The sequence below is a fragment of the Nesoenas mayeri genome (assembly GCF_963082525.1).
Source record: "Nesoenas mayeri genome assembly, chromosome: 1".
Taxonomy (NCBI): domain Eukaryota; kingdom Metazoa; phylum Chordata; class Aves; order Columbiformes; family Columbidae; genus Nesoenas; species Nesoenas mayeri.
The window spans coordinates 182,746,202-182,762,949 of record NC_137541.1 but is presented as its reverse complement, the minus strand read 5'-3'; the positions used below and the strand labels follow the sequence as shown (position 1 = coordinate 182,762,949).

At 37.5% G+C, this 16,748-nt stretch overlaps 1 protein-coding gene across 1 annotated transcript in view; it reads left to right on the top strand.

The window, feature by feature from the left end:
- Positions 1-794: 794 nt before the first annotated feature.
- Positions 795-16,748, top strand: part of ZC3H13 (zinc finger CCCH-type containing 13) — a gene marked incomplete at its 5' end in the record, with an annotated part of 50,065 nt that continues 34,111 nt past the window's right edge. The window contains 4 exons of the mRNA XM_080364079.1: positions 795-1,112; positions 7,219-7,341; positions 7,782-7,891; positions 13,255-13,366. Coding sequence (XP_080220205.1) covers positions 795-1,112; positions 7,219-7,341; positions 7,782-7,891; positions 13,255-13,366 — 663 coding nt within the window. The remainder of the gene's footprint in view (positions 1,113-7,218; positions 7,342-7,781; positions 7,892-13,254; positions 13,367-16,748) is intronic.

The following is a 16,748-nucleotide window of genomic DNA, read 5'->3' as shown; positions in this document are numbered from 1 at the left end:
GAGACTGGGTCTGTAGTGGCAGGACAAGAGGCAATGGTTTTACACTGAAAAAGAGTAGGTCTAGAATGGATATAATAATTTTTTTACAGTGGGTGGTGAAACACTGGCCCAGGTTGCCCAGAGAGGTGGTAGATGCCCCATCCCTGGAGACATTCAAGGCCGGGCTGGATGGGGCTCTGAACAACCTGACCTAGTTGAAGACGTTCCTGCCTGTGACAGGAGGCTTGGGCTAAATGACCTTTAAAGTTCCCTTTGGACTCCAGCCATTCTGTGATTCTCTTCTCTGTATCAGCCACACCATTCAGCATCCCCACAATCCTGCCCGGCTCAGATGGACTGGCAAACCCACAGAGTCCGGGCAAACGCCTTGGACACGGCCGAAGCTTGGGCAACCTATGATAGGACAAGAGGCAGCAGGTGCAAACTGGAACACAGGAGGTTCCACTTAAATATGAGAAGAAACTTCTTCACGGTGGGGGTGCCAGAGCACTGGAACAGGCTGCCCAGGGAGGTTGTGGAGTCTCCTTCTCTGGAGACATTCAAAATCCTCTTGGACGCCTTCCTGTGTAACCTCATCTGGGTGTTCCTGCTCCGGCAGGGGGATTGGACTGGATGATCTTTCGAGGTCCCTTCCAATCCCTGACACTGTGACTCTGCACCAACCATCGCTGGCCGCTCGGGCCGCAGTCCCGTGCGGAGGCGCGGGCGGTGCTTTGGGCGGTGTTTTGGGCGGCGCTGGGGCGGTTTTGGGGCGGTGTTGTGCTGCGGGTGTTCCCGCCTCCCCGCCCCCCCACATGTTGGCGCCGCCACTGCGGCCCTGCCCTCCCCCTGCGACGTCATCACGAGCGGCGGCGCGGCGGGCGGCGCGGGGGCTGCCGGGAAGGGTGCGCGCGGCGCTGGCGGCGGCGGTTACCCAGCGGCCCCGGCGCGCGGGGGCAGGGCGGCGGGCGCCGTTGGGCTGCGGGAGCGGGTGTCGCTCCTCGTCTTCCTCTCCGTGTCGCTCCGCGCTCAGGCCCGGGAGGACGGACTCCCCCCTCGCCCCCTCCCACCCTCTCCGCCCCGGGCGGCGGCGGAGGAGGCGGCGGGGAGCGGCGCGGCAGCGGAAGGAGCAGGTGAGTGCGGCGGGATGGCCAGGGGCACAGAGGGTGGGGGAGGGGAGGGCCGTGAGGGGAGGAGAGGCGGGAGTGGGCGCGGCGGGTCCTAGCGCCCCTTTACCCCGCCGTGGCCGGGGGGACCGGGGCCGACGGGGCTCGGGGGCGTTCGGCCTTCGGAGCGGAGCTGCGGGGAAGGGCGGCGCTGCAGCTCAGCACGTTGCGCGGCTGGGGGGCTCTGAGGAGAGAGGCCGGCCGGGAGAGCTGGGGGAGGCCCGCCGGCGGACCTTTGCTGGGGTGCAGTTCTGTCAGCGGCCGTGCTGGAGCCTGCCGCCCGTGTACTTGGATCTTCCCTGTTGGTGTTGTGGTTTTTGTTGTTTTTGTTTTTTTTTTCACTTCGGTGGGGCTCTTCTCCCACTTTCTGGCAGTAAAAAAAGTTTCTGCTTTATGTGCTTAGGGGAACTACTAATTTTGCTTATATACATTCACTTATCACCATTTCTTTAGATAGCAGCTACTAGCTAACTTCCATCCCTTCCAGAACTTGTAGACTGGGCATCTTGGGTTAGTGTTATGGATGGTCTGCTTAGGCCCTCACCCTTGACTTCTCTGCTGGATTTTCACTCCACCATTGATTTCTTGTCAGCCTTTTGCAACGCTGCTTGAAGAACAAGTTTTGACAGATAGTGAGTTAGCAACCAGGACCTTATGGCATCTTGCTCTGGTGGTGAAACACGGTGCAGACAGGAGTGGACAGAATCAGCCCATTAACTGAGTGTATCTGAAAACTATATAAGTGTGGCTATACATGGCTGTGCCCAAGATAATATGCTCAGCTTCTCAGCCTCCTTGAGTGTGATAACATGCTAATGCAGTGATCCGGTTTACAGACTGGAGATAACATGTGCCCAACAAACTCGATATGAAGGTTGATTGAGCTTGGATCTGTCTGCACCAGTCAACTTAGTCTGGTAAAACATCTTCTTTGAGCATGAGGACTTTGTTAGACAAGTTATAGAATAGTGTATACTTTCTTTTGTCATAATAGGGCCTAATTTTTTATTTTATTTATTTACACATAGGAAGCCAACCATGATTTTATATTTGTGAAAACATAATCAGCAGTTGCTTGTTACTGCAAATGGAGAAATACCAAATGTTAAATTAGAGGGATAGGTTCAAGTTAATATGGTGATGGGTTAGCAGCATGGAGTTGTTAAAGAAAACTTGAGATAATTTCTAGTTTTTTGTCAAACAGGTTTCTCTGTGAGAGTTGAAGAGTATTAGACTGACATTGCATAAATGTGCAACCAGTACTTGACTGTTTTTTTGAAAGTTGGTTTTGCTATTTTTAACATTACTTTTAGGTAGAAAACCTGTGGAGGTCCTTCAGATATCCCCATTTTATTAGTATTGTGCCATGGAAACATTAACACTGTAACCAGAAACAAAACATTTTCAGGTTGAAACTTTATTTGGAAAAGTGAGGGGCAGCACTGATATTTTCCTCTTTCTAAGCTGTTATTTAGTTGTCAACAGGTATTTATCCTAGTGTGTTATAAATCGGCTTATATGTGAACTTCTGTAGGATTTTAAAATTAACATTTTGCTTGTTGTTTTAAAAGATATATTATTTATCCACATTTAGGATTTTCTTAAGTGACGTAATGCTCAGCCTGTGTGTGGCATGCAGATATGCATGCACAGACATTGACATGCTTACTAGTGATGTCTTGGACTTCTTAAAGAGATTTTATTTCCTTACAGTTTTTTGTGAACTTTGCTTTTGTTGTGTTACCTTGCAGTTTCTAGTTTTCCTGTGGAAGGAAGATTAATTTTTGTAGAGGACTGGGTTAGGTTTTTCTATTAGAAAAGCATGTGTTTCAGATGTGTTTCTTTTGATTGTGGCTTATGTAATATTATACTTCTACTGAAGAAAAATGTTAAGCATGCTTGACACCAAAATGTAGGAGTACTGATATTAAAAAAGTAGAGTTTCACTGAATATTGTGTAAATCATATCATGCTCCATTGATTTCAGTTACATGGTTAGTGCCCACTAGGTATACTCACTTTGCTCAAGTGTGTCTGCATTTATTCACGAAGTAACATTCTGAGATATACAGGATGTTTCAAAAAGATGAACCCAATTTCAAAGGCATAGTGGTTTCAGATTTAGTCTGTCTTTTTGAAACACCCTGCATTTTCCTTCAAATGGTAGTATAATCAATGCCATTAACATATTCTCTCACCCTAGAAAAGTTACTCCATTTGAAGACTAACATAGGTGCATCTGTGTGTATGTTATGGTAGTATTAAAATCTTTCTAATTTATTATTAAAGATTCATTTAGATCTTATTTATGTATGGAAAAATGAAACTTTACAGTTGAAATCTTAGCTATAGAATTTATTTTAGGAGTGTGAAATTAATTTTGCGTGATGGTAGTAAGCTGTTTCAGAAGTTGCAGACACTTCAATGCCCCTTAATAGATTTAGCAATGTCATGTACCTGAAATACAGAAGTACATAATTTTCTACTTACAAACTTTTTTTTTAAAGTCATACTAGGAATTATTTGAAATGTTGAAATATGAGTGCTCAAGACTCTGTCCACACTGATACTCAGTACTGTTTAATCCACATCAGTGTTTGATAAGGAGATGGTTGTTCAGAAACACAGATGTTTGATGGAAAGAAAAATCGTTGCACTGGCCATCAGTGTGGGATTGATAGGAGGACTGTGATCATCAAGGATAAAGCAACGTAAGATGAAAATGTGGGAGAATTGAACAAGGGATGGGAATTTTTATGGTTTATTCCATTGAAATTGTTCTTGATTCTCCATTAATGCACAGTCTGAAAAATTTAGAAATGAAACAATTTTTTCCCTCTTAAAATACTTGTTTATAAGCAAGAAAGATTGTCAGTAATCTAAAACCGCTGCTGTACATCTGAGATTTCAACTGCAATATTGTTTTAATAGTGTCCTTATTTTTCCAACTTGGTCTTTGAGGAATTAAAATGGGACTGACTGCATTTTCAGGTACAGTCTCTCAAATGTAGTGTTTGGCAGAGAGACAAACTGAGGAATTTTCACTGAATAATGTGTCTGGACTCTAATCCTGCAGCCTGTATAACAGCTATATTCACTTAACAGTGAAATTTAACACAGTTCTGATTGCAGGACTGACACCGTCCTGGTAATATGTGCATACAGAAAGTAATATGCTGTGCAGTCACAGCTTGCCATTTTTGTTTGCTTAGAATAACTTCTCATGAAATATCTCTTCTGTTAATGAAGTATCAAGTTTAAATGGCAAACTGGTGGGTATGGGTTAGAATGTAAGGACAGAATTGACACAATGCTTCCTGAAATAGTACGCTTTTTCTTTTCTGATACCAAGTTTTTATTTTATTTAAAATAGGGGGTTTTACAGCCTTTGGAAGATCCAGGGTTGGATGATATTCTCTTAATTTCCTTATAGGAAATTATCAGACAAAATATAGGGAAGTAGGTAGCTGGAATCAAATTATGTGTTCCATTATTGTGATATTAACTCTTTAGCCCTGTCCATGTTTAAAACTATCCTTTAAGCGTAGTCATCATCACAACTTCCTATAGGAGTTAATTCCAAGAAGGTACTATTTGCTGGGTAGAAAGTAATAACAACAACAACAACAAGGTGTTTTGTCTCTGTTTCTTTGACAATAAAAGGAGATTAAAATTAGCAGACAAAGTGGATGTAATTTTTTTTTTTTTTTGTATTTGTATGCAGCTATCATGTCAGTGTGTATGTACTTATGTATTATAAGCACTCATTTTATCTGTCCTTCGTGCGTTGAACCCTCTCCCTATGCCATTGCCAGTGCCGTTCTTCTAACCCTTTTTATTTCAGGTATGACTCTTTTTACCGTAAATACTTGAATCAAATTCCGTATTTGGCATATGATTGTCTTACTAAAATGCTTTTGTATATGTCAGTCATTTTTTATCCTCTATTAAAGGGTGTAGCTGCATGAAACCTTACAAATTCAGTGGGGGTTTTTTGCTGAAATACAGTGGGAAACAATCCTGAAATGGAAGGGTGCTCAGCTAGGTGAGGTGTGGTATTGTTTTGCTTTCTAACTTTAATGATTTATCCTGTCAGACTTTATAACTACTGCTGCACATTGAGCTGTCCACAATGACTCCTAATTATTTTTCTTGGAAGACTGGACTAATTTGAACTCATCAAGTATTTAGATAAAATCATTTCTCCTTGTGTGCATTACATTGTATTTATTTGCATTTCATCTGCTGTTGTATTACTCAATTTTCTAACTCAATTAGATCTTTCTGGAAATCTCTATTATTCACAGTTTTTACTAACCCAAATAATTTCCTACTACTGGCAAATTCTACTGTTTCACTGTCTGCTTCCACTAATTGATGTTAACCATTGTTTTTAATGTCTGGTGTGCATCACATGGTTAACTTTTACCCCTCGAGCATCTTGGTTCATGTCTTGGTTATCTGAACCTTACTTGTGAATAAAATTCTTCAGATAATCAAAGGCTTGGAGAAGTAGTCACTAGAACTGAGAAATCTCTCAACTATGCAGTGTAAGCTTTCTTTTTTTCTGTTGCTTATAAATAGCTAAAATGCTTAGCAAGAGCTTCAGCACAGGGTTTTTGTTTGTAGAAAGTGTACAAGTGTCAGTCATTTAGGGAGGTCTTGTCATTGAAGTAACCATAGGATTGAGATAATGGAAGTTTCACTAAAGTACAAAGGAGAATAGCAGGTATTATCAAGTGTCAAGTGCAAAATGTGAGTTACAGTAGTATTACATTTTATGTACGTTTGCCCACATTTATAAATTATACTTTTTTTTCTGTAGAATGAAACCTTACAATCTCAATGCTATGGGAACATATTGCTGGTCAGATCAGTGAAAATTTGTATTGATCCAATCTGGTGAGGGTTAGTTGAAATTTGTATTATTCTGATTCTGTGGATGAGGTTTGCATCATTTGTAACTTTGTGTGTGAGAAACTGCCTGAAGTGTGTGTGCTCTAAACATAGTGACATGTGGATAGGACTAGAAGAGACAGCAGAAGGGTAGGAGATTAGTGTTTGGCTAATCGTGTTATACTGACTAAGAAGCTATAGAATGGTGGCACTTTGCAGTACAACAAAGAGGTGGTTTTTGAGCGGTGTATAAATTGTCCATCATCTGGCAGATTTTTCTGAATTGATTTTATTTCTGTGTAGAACAAGTAGCACTTAAAGAATGGACAGTAATTTTTGGAGCTCATTTTGCCTTTTTTCTACAACCTTTCTCAGTGTTCTATATATATATGTATTTTATATATATATATAGCTTTCTTTCTATATCCAGTAACTCCCTCCTTTCTCAGGTAAGGTGAATTGTGACTTATTATTTATCAAACTTATGTTATATTTGCTTCAATATCTGTTTTTCCTAATGAAAAGGAGTTATTCTAGAGAAGCTTAAGAAGTGTATCACTATTGTGGTGTGGGTTGTTTTGTTTTGTTGTTTGTTTTTTCCTAAACTCAGATGGTTCCAAATAGTTGTAGAACACAAATCAGAAACAAACACAGGCTGTGGATGATATCAAGGTGGTTTTCAATAGGTTGTGACACAAAACAAAGGGAGGGAAAAATTGAGGTCTTGATTTTGGAGTTTCTGAAAATGGGAGTCATTTGTAGTGGTCAGAACCTGGGAGGTTGGTGTAGTAACATTAAAGGTTCTTTTCACTTGAGGTCACTTGATTTGATGCACAAAAAAAACACGAAGAAGAAATGCATTTATTCTGTGTGGTGTTTGCTACCTAAATGAATAACATGTCATAGGACCTTTCCCGAAAAGAAGCTGAAGAATCCAAACCAAGTCATAAAGTAAAACAAAAAGTTGTCATTACTGGTGTTCAGCTGACTAGTTCAAATCAGAGGCATTCTTTGCTATTAGATACATTTCATTCATTTATGACTACTTTTTCTTTCTTCATCACCTCTACAGCAGTTCTTACAACCTGTATCATATTGTTTTGTTCATGTGAGTTCAGTGTCAATAGCCCCAGACTGAAGGATTTTACAGTTTTGCTTTTTTTTTTGGTTGAAGTAGTACAAAATGTCAAAAATTAGAAGGAAGGTCACAGTGGAAAATACCAAGACCATATCTGATAGCACATCCCGAAGACCCAGTGTGTTTGAAAGGCTTGGACCCAGCACTGGAAGTACTGCAGAGGTGAGTTGTAAAAGTGTTCTTCTTTTTCTCCCCACCCCAGTATCTTCTTTTCCAGGATTTAGATGGTGGGAAAGAGTAGCTCACAACTACCAGATACTCAGATGTCACTAATGTTAGTGAAAGTGAAAAGAACTTAACATATGGATGTTCAACATACTAATACTAGAATTTTCAAATAACGTGTGTTGTCCCAGCTTCTGGAGAGGAGCAGTAGTATTGTACATATTAATAGTATTTCCACCAACCTAAATTTTTCTCTGCCAGACCTGATGCTCACTGTTGATTTTTTTTTTTTTTTTTTAATAAGTTATATTACTGGTGGACAAAAAGTACAGATAAATGGGAGATAATGTGGAGTCATTTGTTTGTTCTGCCACACTCACACTAATGGTATTTCCAGAAATGAGTGTGAAATTCACCCAGTAATGTCTGTCTCTTAGACACAGTGCCGTAACTGGCTGAAGACTGGCAACTGCCTCTATGGGAACACATGTAGATTCGTACATGGCCCTTCACCACGAGGTAAAGGCTATAGCAGCAGTTATAGAAGGTAAATCAAGAACTCACTTTGAATTCTTCACATGCTGTAGGAAAATAGCTTTTTCAACTGTCTTCTGTTGTGTTTTTTAAAATTTTTTTTAAAGTGAAATGCTGTGGTGTGCCTAATGGTATGCTTTGTTGGTAACCAATTGCATTGTGAAGCTGTTTAAAGAATTAATCTGGCATTTTGCAGTGGGTTTTCCCAGGATTTTTGTGTGTATATAGCTTTAAAAGATGAATGCTGGATGTGGATTAATTTCTTATATTACTTGAAATGGGTTGACATACCTTAAAACTTTTTTTTTTTTTTGCATAGTGTCACTGCAGCTTCTGATATGCCTTTCTATCCTTTACTAAAATGCTGTTTTGCAACTACTTACAGCAGTACTCACATACTTGCAGTCCTCCTGCCTTTGCTATAGTTTGATGAATGTCTCTCCATTCTCTCCTGTTATGAGAAAACACTTCTTTTCAAAACGTAGTTTTGTGACTATCTGTCAGATGTAGAACAGATATCCTGTATCATAGGAAGAGATCCAAAAAGTTTCTTCATTTTTCAGAAGATATTTTTTATTGTCTGCCTGTTCTTATATTACTGTAATTTAAAAATTGCAGTTTTTTGACTGTGGTTTGTGTGACATAATACCTTACTTAACTGGAACTAAATGTAGCAGTAAGTTTGTAATATTCTTCCTATAAAGGACAAAAAGAGTTTTAGTATAGTACCTGTTTGTATGAAGACTTCACATTTTACAAACAACTGTACTTCATAATGCTACAGTAATGACAGTGATACTTCTAGATTACGAATGGGTGCACTGAAGCATCAAAGTATAAAGTAACAACAGGAAGGTGGCCATGAGGTTAGGGTTCTGTTTCTGATTTCTTTTCCTGTTCCTGTGGCATAATCTCAGGATGATCTTGACTTTGCTTGTTGGATCTTCCATTGCTTCTAAGATGGTAGCAGCTGGGATACAAAATATATCACTGAGCTTAATATTTATTTCAGTGCATAAAGATTTTACTCTGTTTTGTACTGAATATTCCAAATGGGGAAAAAAGAGTGATTTACTGGTGGAGATTAAATTTAAAAATGGTTAGAATGTCACTTTCTCCTTGATTTCAGTGTTTGGAACATTCAGTGCATAGTTCTATTTGGTCATTTGAAGAAAAGTCACATTTCTTTTAATGACCTAAGCTTTGTTTCTGCTTCACTGTCACCACTGACATTTAAGAATAATGTCGATTTACTTCTTCTTATTGCTGTTTTTTACTAGCACTATATGAAAAAGTCAAAGGACAGATTTTGCTGTATATTTGTCTGATACATTCAGCATTTAATAAAGGTGTTCTTAAAACTGAAAAGAGGGAGGAGGCCCCTACCTACCCACCCCCCCACACACATGCCAAAACAGACAAATAAAAAAAAAGCATACTCGTTTTCAGAAGTTTCTAGTGATAGCTCTTGGCCAGGTACAGAAAAACCTGCTTTATATACATAACGAAATGTTGGCATTTTCATGCCATTTAACATTACAGAGATTTTTACAAATGTTATTCAAGTAGTTTGAATGCAATTTTATTGGTTTCTTGCAAGCTCAGCTAATGCTACTTCTGCATCAGTTCAGTTCAAGCAGTATTCTTGTTAAATTATCTGGGACAACATAATGGCGATTTATCTACGTGTGTTCAGTCAGGCCTGCTGGTGAAGTCTTTTGTCTGCTTTGTAAGAGGTTTGGAAGGACAAAGCATGTCTTATTGTCTTTCTCTATTGACCCTCCAATTTCATACCTGTCTTAAATAAATCTGATTTTTAATGGTTTTGTCTGACCATGATGCCTCCCATAGTTCAGAACATTGACAGACAGAAGGAAAACATGACTCTAAGGTATAAAAAGACTCTTAAATCTAGTTTTGTTATAACTCCATCTCAGTATTAATGCTACCTCTCCTAGCATTTCAGTCTTGTTGTTATAAAAATAAAACCTAGCGCTTTTTAATATAAAAAGCTATCCTGATGAGCATATTAAGAATTCAGTAACAGACCTGGTAGTCTTCCAGGCATACAAAGTAAGGAAAAGCTAACAAGGGAATTGCTGTGTGTAAATATTGTTGTCCCACAAGGAATTTTGCTCTCTTGCTCCACTCATAAATTGTTAGTTAGTTGCTTGGCATCGTCCTGCTGGTTCTCTTACACTATCGTCAGGATCTGTGCCATTGTAGTGTCCCTCTCTTAGCCTGTCTGATCCTCTTTGTTCTGGATCATTACACTGGGTTTAAAAAACTAATCAAACCAGAAGTAATATTAAGTAAGAATGTATACATTTTGCAAGGTGCAAATATTGTTGTATGGGAAAGTGAAACACTGCACAATGTTTCATGAGCATTCAGTTATAATATGTACATTATACACTAATGATTGTCATCTGCCTATACAGGTACATGTGCACACACATACAAACAGATATTCTCAGGTGTGTTGTAACGTGTGTCTATTGTTAGGGAGTTGTTCCTGAAAGAGGTACAGAAGCAAATGGAGGTGCTGTTCTGAATGTTCATTTCTTATCAAAGCTACCGAATATGGAGAACTGAACTGTTGCAGGAACTGCACTGCTTAAAATTTGAAATTACAAAATTCTACATTTTAAGCCTTATTTAAAGAATGTCACCAGCACAAAATATGAAGTCATTAAAGAGAAATCTTTTGTTGAGTAGTTTTCTTCTTTCAGTATACAGAGATAATGCTGTGGAACCTTTTGTGTGAAAGGTTCTACCTGTTTCATACTAGCCGCATCATCCTAAATCACAGAGGTAAAATTGTAGTTATCTATTGAAATTCAGCACTGTGCATTACATGGAATAACCAAAGGTCCCTTTTGGAGGGAGACAGCGGGAAAAGTTATGTAGAAAAGAAACCATTGTGTAAAAACTAAAATTGCGGTACACCTGAAAGAAAAATCAGCTAGGAGGCCAGCTTGTTTTAATGTTCATTAAGCTAAAGCATCTGAAAGCAGTCACCGCTTCCTGAACAATCACTTCTGAAAATTTGATAGTTCTTTTAATCTTATTGTGTTAGACTTTTTGGGGGATTATGATGATGTCATTTTTGAGGGGAGCAGTAGGATGGCTACCACAATTTTGGTGTAGTTATAAAGCTGAAAATATAACCTCAAAATGAGACATAAAACTGTCAACAAGCCCCAACTCTGAAGCTATAGCTTTTTTCATTTCTGTGATTTCTTGATAGCTTCAGTAATCTTTAAGTAGATTTGAACAACATTTTAACAAAATTAGTTTTTTCTTCCCCTCCAAACTGAAAAAGGCACCAGTTGAGGGTGAAATGGTTTAAATGTTTTTTCACTCCAGCATATAACTTTAAAAAAAACTAAAGTATTGAAATATCAAGTGTCTATCTAGAATGTACATGAAAATTCTCTTGCTCTCTCCTTCAGCTACGTTTTTTTTTTTTCTGAAATTTCTTCTCTTGAAGACCAATGTTACCAGTACATTATCTGTGACTTCTTTGCCTTTCAAATTATTTTTCACTTTCACAAGTCCAAATCCTTTGTGGCATAGCTGAAGTATTACTAAAAATTTAAGGTGTTGAATTGCCACTCCAGTGTGTAAAGATGGTTTATTTGTTGAGGTAGATGATAGCTAGAATGCTTCAGACTATTTTGGTAATGCAAAGGAATTACCTTTCTAAGATGGGAGGAGGGGGGAAAAAAAATACCTTGAATCTTAACCTTTGCTAAAGCCACAGACTTTAAAGAAGTTATAATAATGCACACACAGAAAATAACATCCAGCATACAAATACAAATAAGTTACATGATCCTTCTTAGTGCCGAAAGAAGCAGCATGTTTCTGTTTTCTACCTTTCCTCTGATCTAGAATGACTCGTACTTACAACTTCATGAGGAATTAAATACATTTAAAAATGAGAGCAGTCACTGGCCTTTTTCTCCTTGGATCCTAAGACACTTTATGACACAGTTTAAATAATTAAATATAGATAACATTGCAAAAGAGGAAGTGAAAACAAATTACTGTTTTTCAAGTATGCACAGGTTCAAAATGAAATCATATTAATTAGATTTTTTTTTTGTATGCATAATTTGTGAGAGACAGTTTACCCTTTGTGTATTATGTGGCAGAGAATGTAAGAAACAATACTTTCTAAATGGAAACCCTAATTCAGTCTGAAAAACAGAACAAATGTAAATTGCATTGTTCAAATATTATATGTAACTCAACTAAGGCAGCATCAGTATCTCCTTGTGATTTGTTAGTGTAGGCTGATAGGAACATATACAGTAGTTTCATACAATCCTTTCACAGAAGAGTCTGTAATTATGGCTAACAGCTGTCACAGAAGTACCAAACTCCATATCAAGCCAGATTTGTGTGAAGAGAAAAATCTGTCTTCTTGAACTGAAAGATCATTTGAAGCAGCTTCTACATTCCCTTTCTTTAAGAACTTGTTTAAATCTGAGGGTTGTTATCTTTTAACCTGTAAGAGAGAAATGAACTTGTGAATCCATACTAAGAGGGGGCAAAATTATACAGATGTCTTGTAATAGTATAGGATGTTCCCCCTCCTTTCCTATATGCCATTAATGCCTTTTATAGAAAATACACCTTAAAGTTGCATGACTAGTAGAGTTCATACAATATTTTGAAATTAAATAATGAAATAACAATGTTACTGCAAGATAGAAAATGGAGGAGGCCTCCAAGAGTGAATTTCTAGTGCATAGTCTTGCAACAGTGTGTTTTTTGTGTGGCAGTCTCACCAAGGTAGGGGAGTATGACACCTAGGTCAGGTTATCTCCACTTGCAGACTTCATTTGTATTCAGAGTTGTGCTTCTTACTAGTCTACAGTAGTTTGACTCTGCATTACTTATATATTGTTTACATATGTACTAAAAAAATAAGAAATATGTATATTAAATGCAGCTTAGAATATGGAAAAGGCTCAGGATATCTTGAAAGACTTGGTAGGAGTGATTGTGAAACACATTTGTATGATGATCACAAAAAGTTGATTTGTTCTCAGTAGGGTCACCTGAAGCTGATCTAGAGTTGTAACTGATTCACACCATATATACACATACACATCATTTTTCTTCTTAGAGTCAAGTCTTCCTTGATGTTCTGAAAGAGTTTGTTTTTAGAATGCTTAAGCTCATTAGAACTGAATATTTTTTTTTTATTCATTCACTTAATTTCTGGGTGGGAGGTTGAGGTGTTTTTGTATATATTAAAAAACAAAACAAACCAAACAAAACAAACCAAAACTAAAGGCAGATTTTTATTCCTTTAAAAACAGTCATATAGAACTGCTTATATAATGTTTCTGTATCATACAGGTCACCAGAAAGACCGACTGGAGATCTTCGGGAAAGAATGAAGAATAAACGTCAAGATGTTGAGGCAGAGCCACAGAAACGAAGTACAGAGGAATCATCCTCTCCTGTTAGGGTAAGAATGGAGTTTGCAGGACTCCAGAATCCTTCAGTAGCAATTGGGCAGTGTGTCCTAGAAACCTGATCATGGTGACTTGTAATATTTAAAATATCTTAATGACTTGATCATTTTGTACGTAGCATGTGGCAAAATTTCATTATGAAGTGTCTTAACAATTATTATATTTTGCAGCAATTTCTGATCTTTTAGTCCACAAAGTTTTTTTATAAATTTCACAGACTAAAATATGTTATGAGTACTGATAAACACGTGTTTAATAATAGTGCAGACCCTTTGATTATTACAAAGGAAGTGTATTAACTATTGTTCCAATCATCCACTGTTTTTCCCCTGACACTTATTCATATCCATTGTTCACATGCACCCTGACTTCAATTGTTCATCCCAAATTTGATTTTTACTATTGTGCTGGTTCATTTCACCTTCCTCTTCATACTCATCAGCCATCCCAACTGCTCACTTACGGATTATGCAAAAGATTAATTCATTATCGTTCTCATTTTCTAAGCATCTTTCTGCAACCTCGAACCCCTCAAATATCAGAAATTAACTCATTCTAAAATTGTTATCTGTTCCTGCACTGATGTTACAAATAGGGACAGAGTTGGTAGTGTGACCCTACACCTCTGTAACAATAGCACCGGTGTATTCCTGCATCATGTTTTTTAAGACAGTCTTCATATGAATAAAGATTAAAAGTTTTTATTTGTGAAAAATCAGTTTTGCTTCTGCAGGTTATTAACGGCATTCTTTTTTTTTTCCCCCTCTCGGGTTTATTCCTACTTACTGTGTAAAATGAATTTTTATGTCAGGTGTAAAGAAATCAACAGCAGCTGCTATCATTAAATTAACAGAATGGCTTACCTTCCAATCATGTTTTCAGTTGCTGTTAATTAGTATAAACTTTCACTCTTTTTAGTCTTTTACTTAAATGTGTTTCTTTTATTTTCTAATAGTTTGAATAAACTGTTCAGTTATTGAGTACATGGTTGGTGGGAAAAGTGTTTTTTCCAACCGTCATTAAAAATTTACTGTAACTTCTTGTCTCCTGGTACAATTCTAATTTTGATGTAATTCTTACTTTCAATTAGTTAACCCTGCTTTTTATAGTGTTCTATGAATGTACCAATAAAATACTTTTAAACAGCTAAAGCCCAAGTAAAGGTGAACTGGAAGCAATAATTAAAAAGGATTGGAGAATTAGTGGGTCTGTTAAAGTACCAAAGGATTATTTACAGGATAAGCACACTGCAGAGGAAAAATTACTCTGTTTCAGTCTCATAAAACAGAAGGCTGAGGAAACCACTGAGCTTTTGTATTAGTTGCATGGAGGCAACTCTCAGAATGTGGTATATGGAAAGAAAATATTCTAGAACAAATAGATGAAGAGGGGGTGTCGTCAAGAATTGCATCGCAAAGAAGCGGGATATCTGAAAGGACAGAAGACTGAAGTGACTGAACTGCTAACAAAAATCTTGTTCCATCATTAGAGCTGCTATTATGTTGGAGATTGAATATCTGACTTTTCCATCTCTTATTAAAGCTTTTGGCATAACAGTAGCTGGATAAGCAGCATTAATTTTGTTTTGATATAATGCAAGGTAGCTTGTTCCATAAAAAGTTTCATAACTGTGGTTTTTGTGTGTTTTTTTTTTTTTAAAAAAAAAAAGAGCAACACTATTCCTGCAGACAATATTTGTGCTTCACCAGGCTGCCAGCCTGGAAAAATGGAGAGTAGTGGCTAAGAGAACTGTCTGATACAGGTGAAACTTTAAATAGCTTCTTTTGAAACAAGACTTTTGAGGCACAGAGACAGTCAAAGAATAGCAAGTCTAATGTTCTTGGATTTAGAAGCCAGCTAAGGGGAAATTTTCAGATTGATTTCAAAAGATCAAATTACAGATGATGCTATAGTCCTTCATCAAAAGAGTTATAACTTTTTAAGAATATGGGAAAAAATGTTGGGCATCCCAAATCTCAAACTTTCCAGAAGATATGAAAACAGTAGTTGAGGTTACCGAAGTCTGAGAAGTACAACAGGGATTGGGGAAAGTTTTTGGCTGTACAATGACGGATGAAACTTGGTGTTGACAAGTGAAAGGTAATGCACAGTGAAGAAAGTATTTGAAACAAATCATGAACAATTATTGTCAAAGTAACTGAAATCATCCAGTAGAAAAAGAAGTTATTGTGGACAGCTCAATGAAACCATCTGTTCAAAGTGCAGTCACAGTTGCAGAAACAAATGCTCAGATATATAAAAATGGAATAGAAAATGATTGATATCATGCTGTAGAAATTCATGGTCCAGTTTTATTTGAAATACTGTTTGGTTGTGACCACCTGTATGCAAAAAAATACAGTCAAAGGATCTTTTTGAAGTGGACAAGGAGGTGAGGAGGAGACTGGAGAAAAGAAAGAATATGTGGCGAATGCATGTAATGTGTGGTTGAGAGAATGCAAATTAGATGCGTCATATTCATACTTTATCCCAGTAGAGAGAGTGTCAAACTTGAAAATAACAAAGGGAAATGCTGTTTATGTTCTATATGACCATTTTACCTGATTTCCAGAAGATACAGTCAAAAACCTGAACAGGTTCCACAAAAGTCTGAGGCAGTGTAACTAATATCAAATCTTTCTGGAATAGATTCCTTGTTCTTTGGAGATGTAAGATAACTAGTACAACCTGGATGTATTTAGGAAGAAACTTCCTATTTGGACAGCTTATACAGTCTATCCCTTATTCTTCCTTCATGTCTTGTACTGTTATTTTCAGAGACAATATGCTGCGTTTCGTGAACAACTACATTGAACTCAGTTGTTTCTGTGTTTCTCAGATTTGTGTTCAGAATTATTTCAGCACTGGATGTTAGTGTATCAGTTATTATACAGATAATTAGATAAGGCTCCTTCCATTATTGTGTTTAGTTAGTAATTTTTATCTTGATTTTTTTTTTTTCCCCATATTATGAGAAGACAGTTACTTTGCAGTATTTGTAGTATTACCTAGAGTACTACTTGGGAGATGTGTGTGATTTGGGAGAAGTAGTGGGAACAAATGTATGTTTAGGAAAGGTTTTTGTATGGAATGTGTATCAATTGTTTCATAATTGTGCTTTTTGTCACTGACTTTGGAGTATCTCCATTGGAAATGGAAGTCAGCATTATCTTCCATCTCTGAAATGGAAACAATGCCCGTTTATTTCAAGAAAACTTCAGATTCATTTTATTATATGTTTGGGTAGTGTGGTAGTAGTTTACACTATGAAGCTATTATATCTAGAGCAAAATCATACTGTGCTTGCCCAAAAGATTCTAGCTGCAATACATTAGCTTATTCCAGATATAAAGAAATCTGCATTTTTTAATTAGT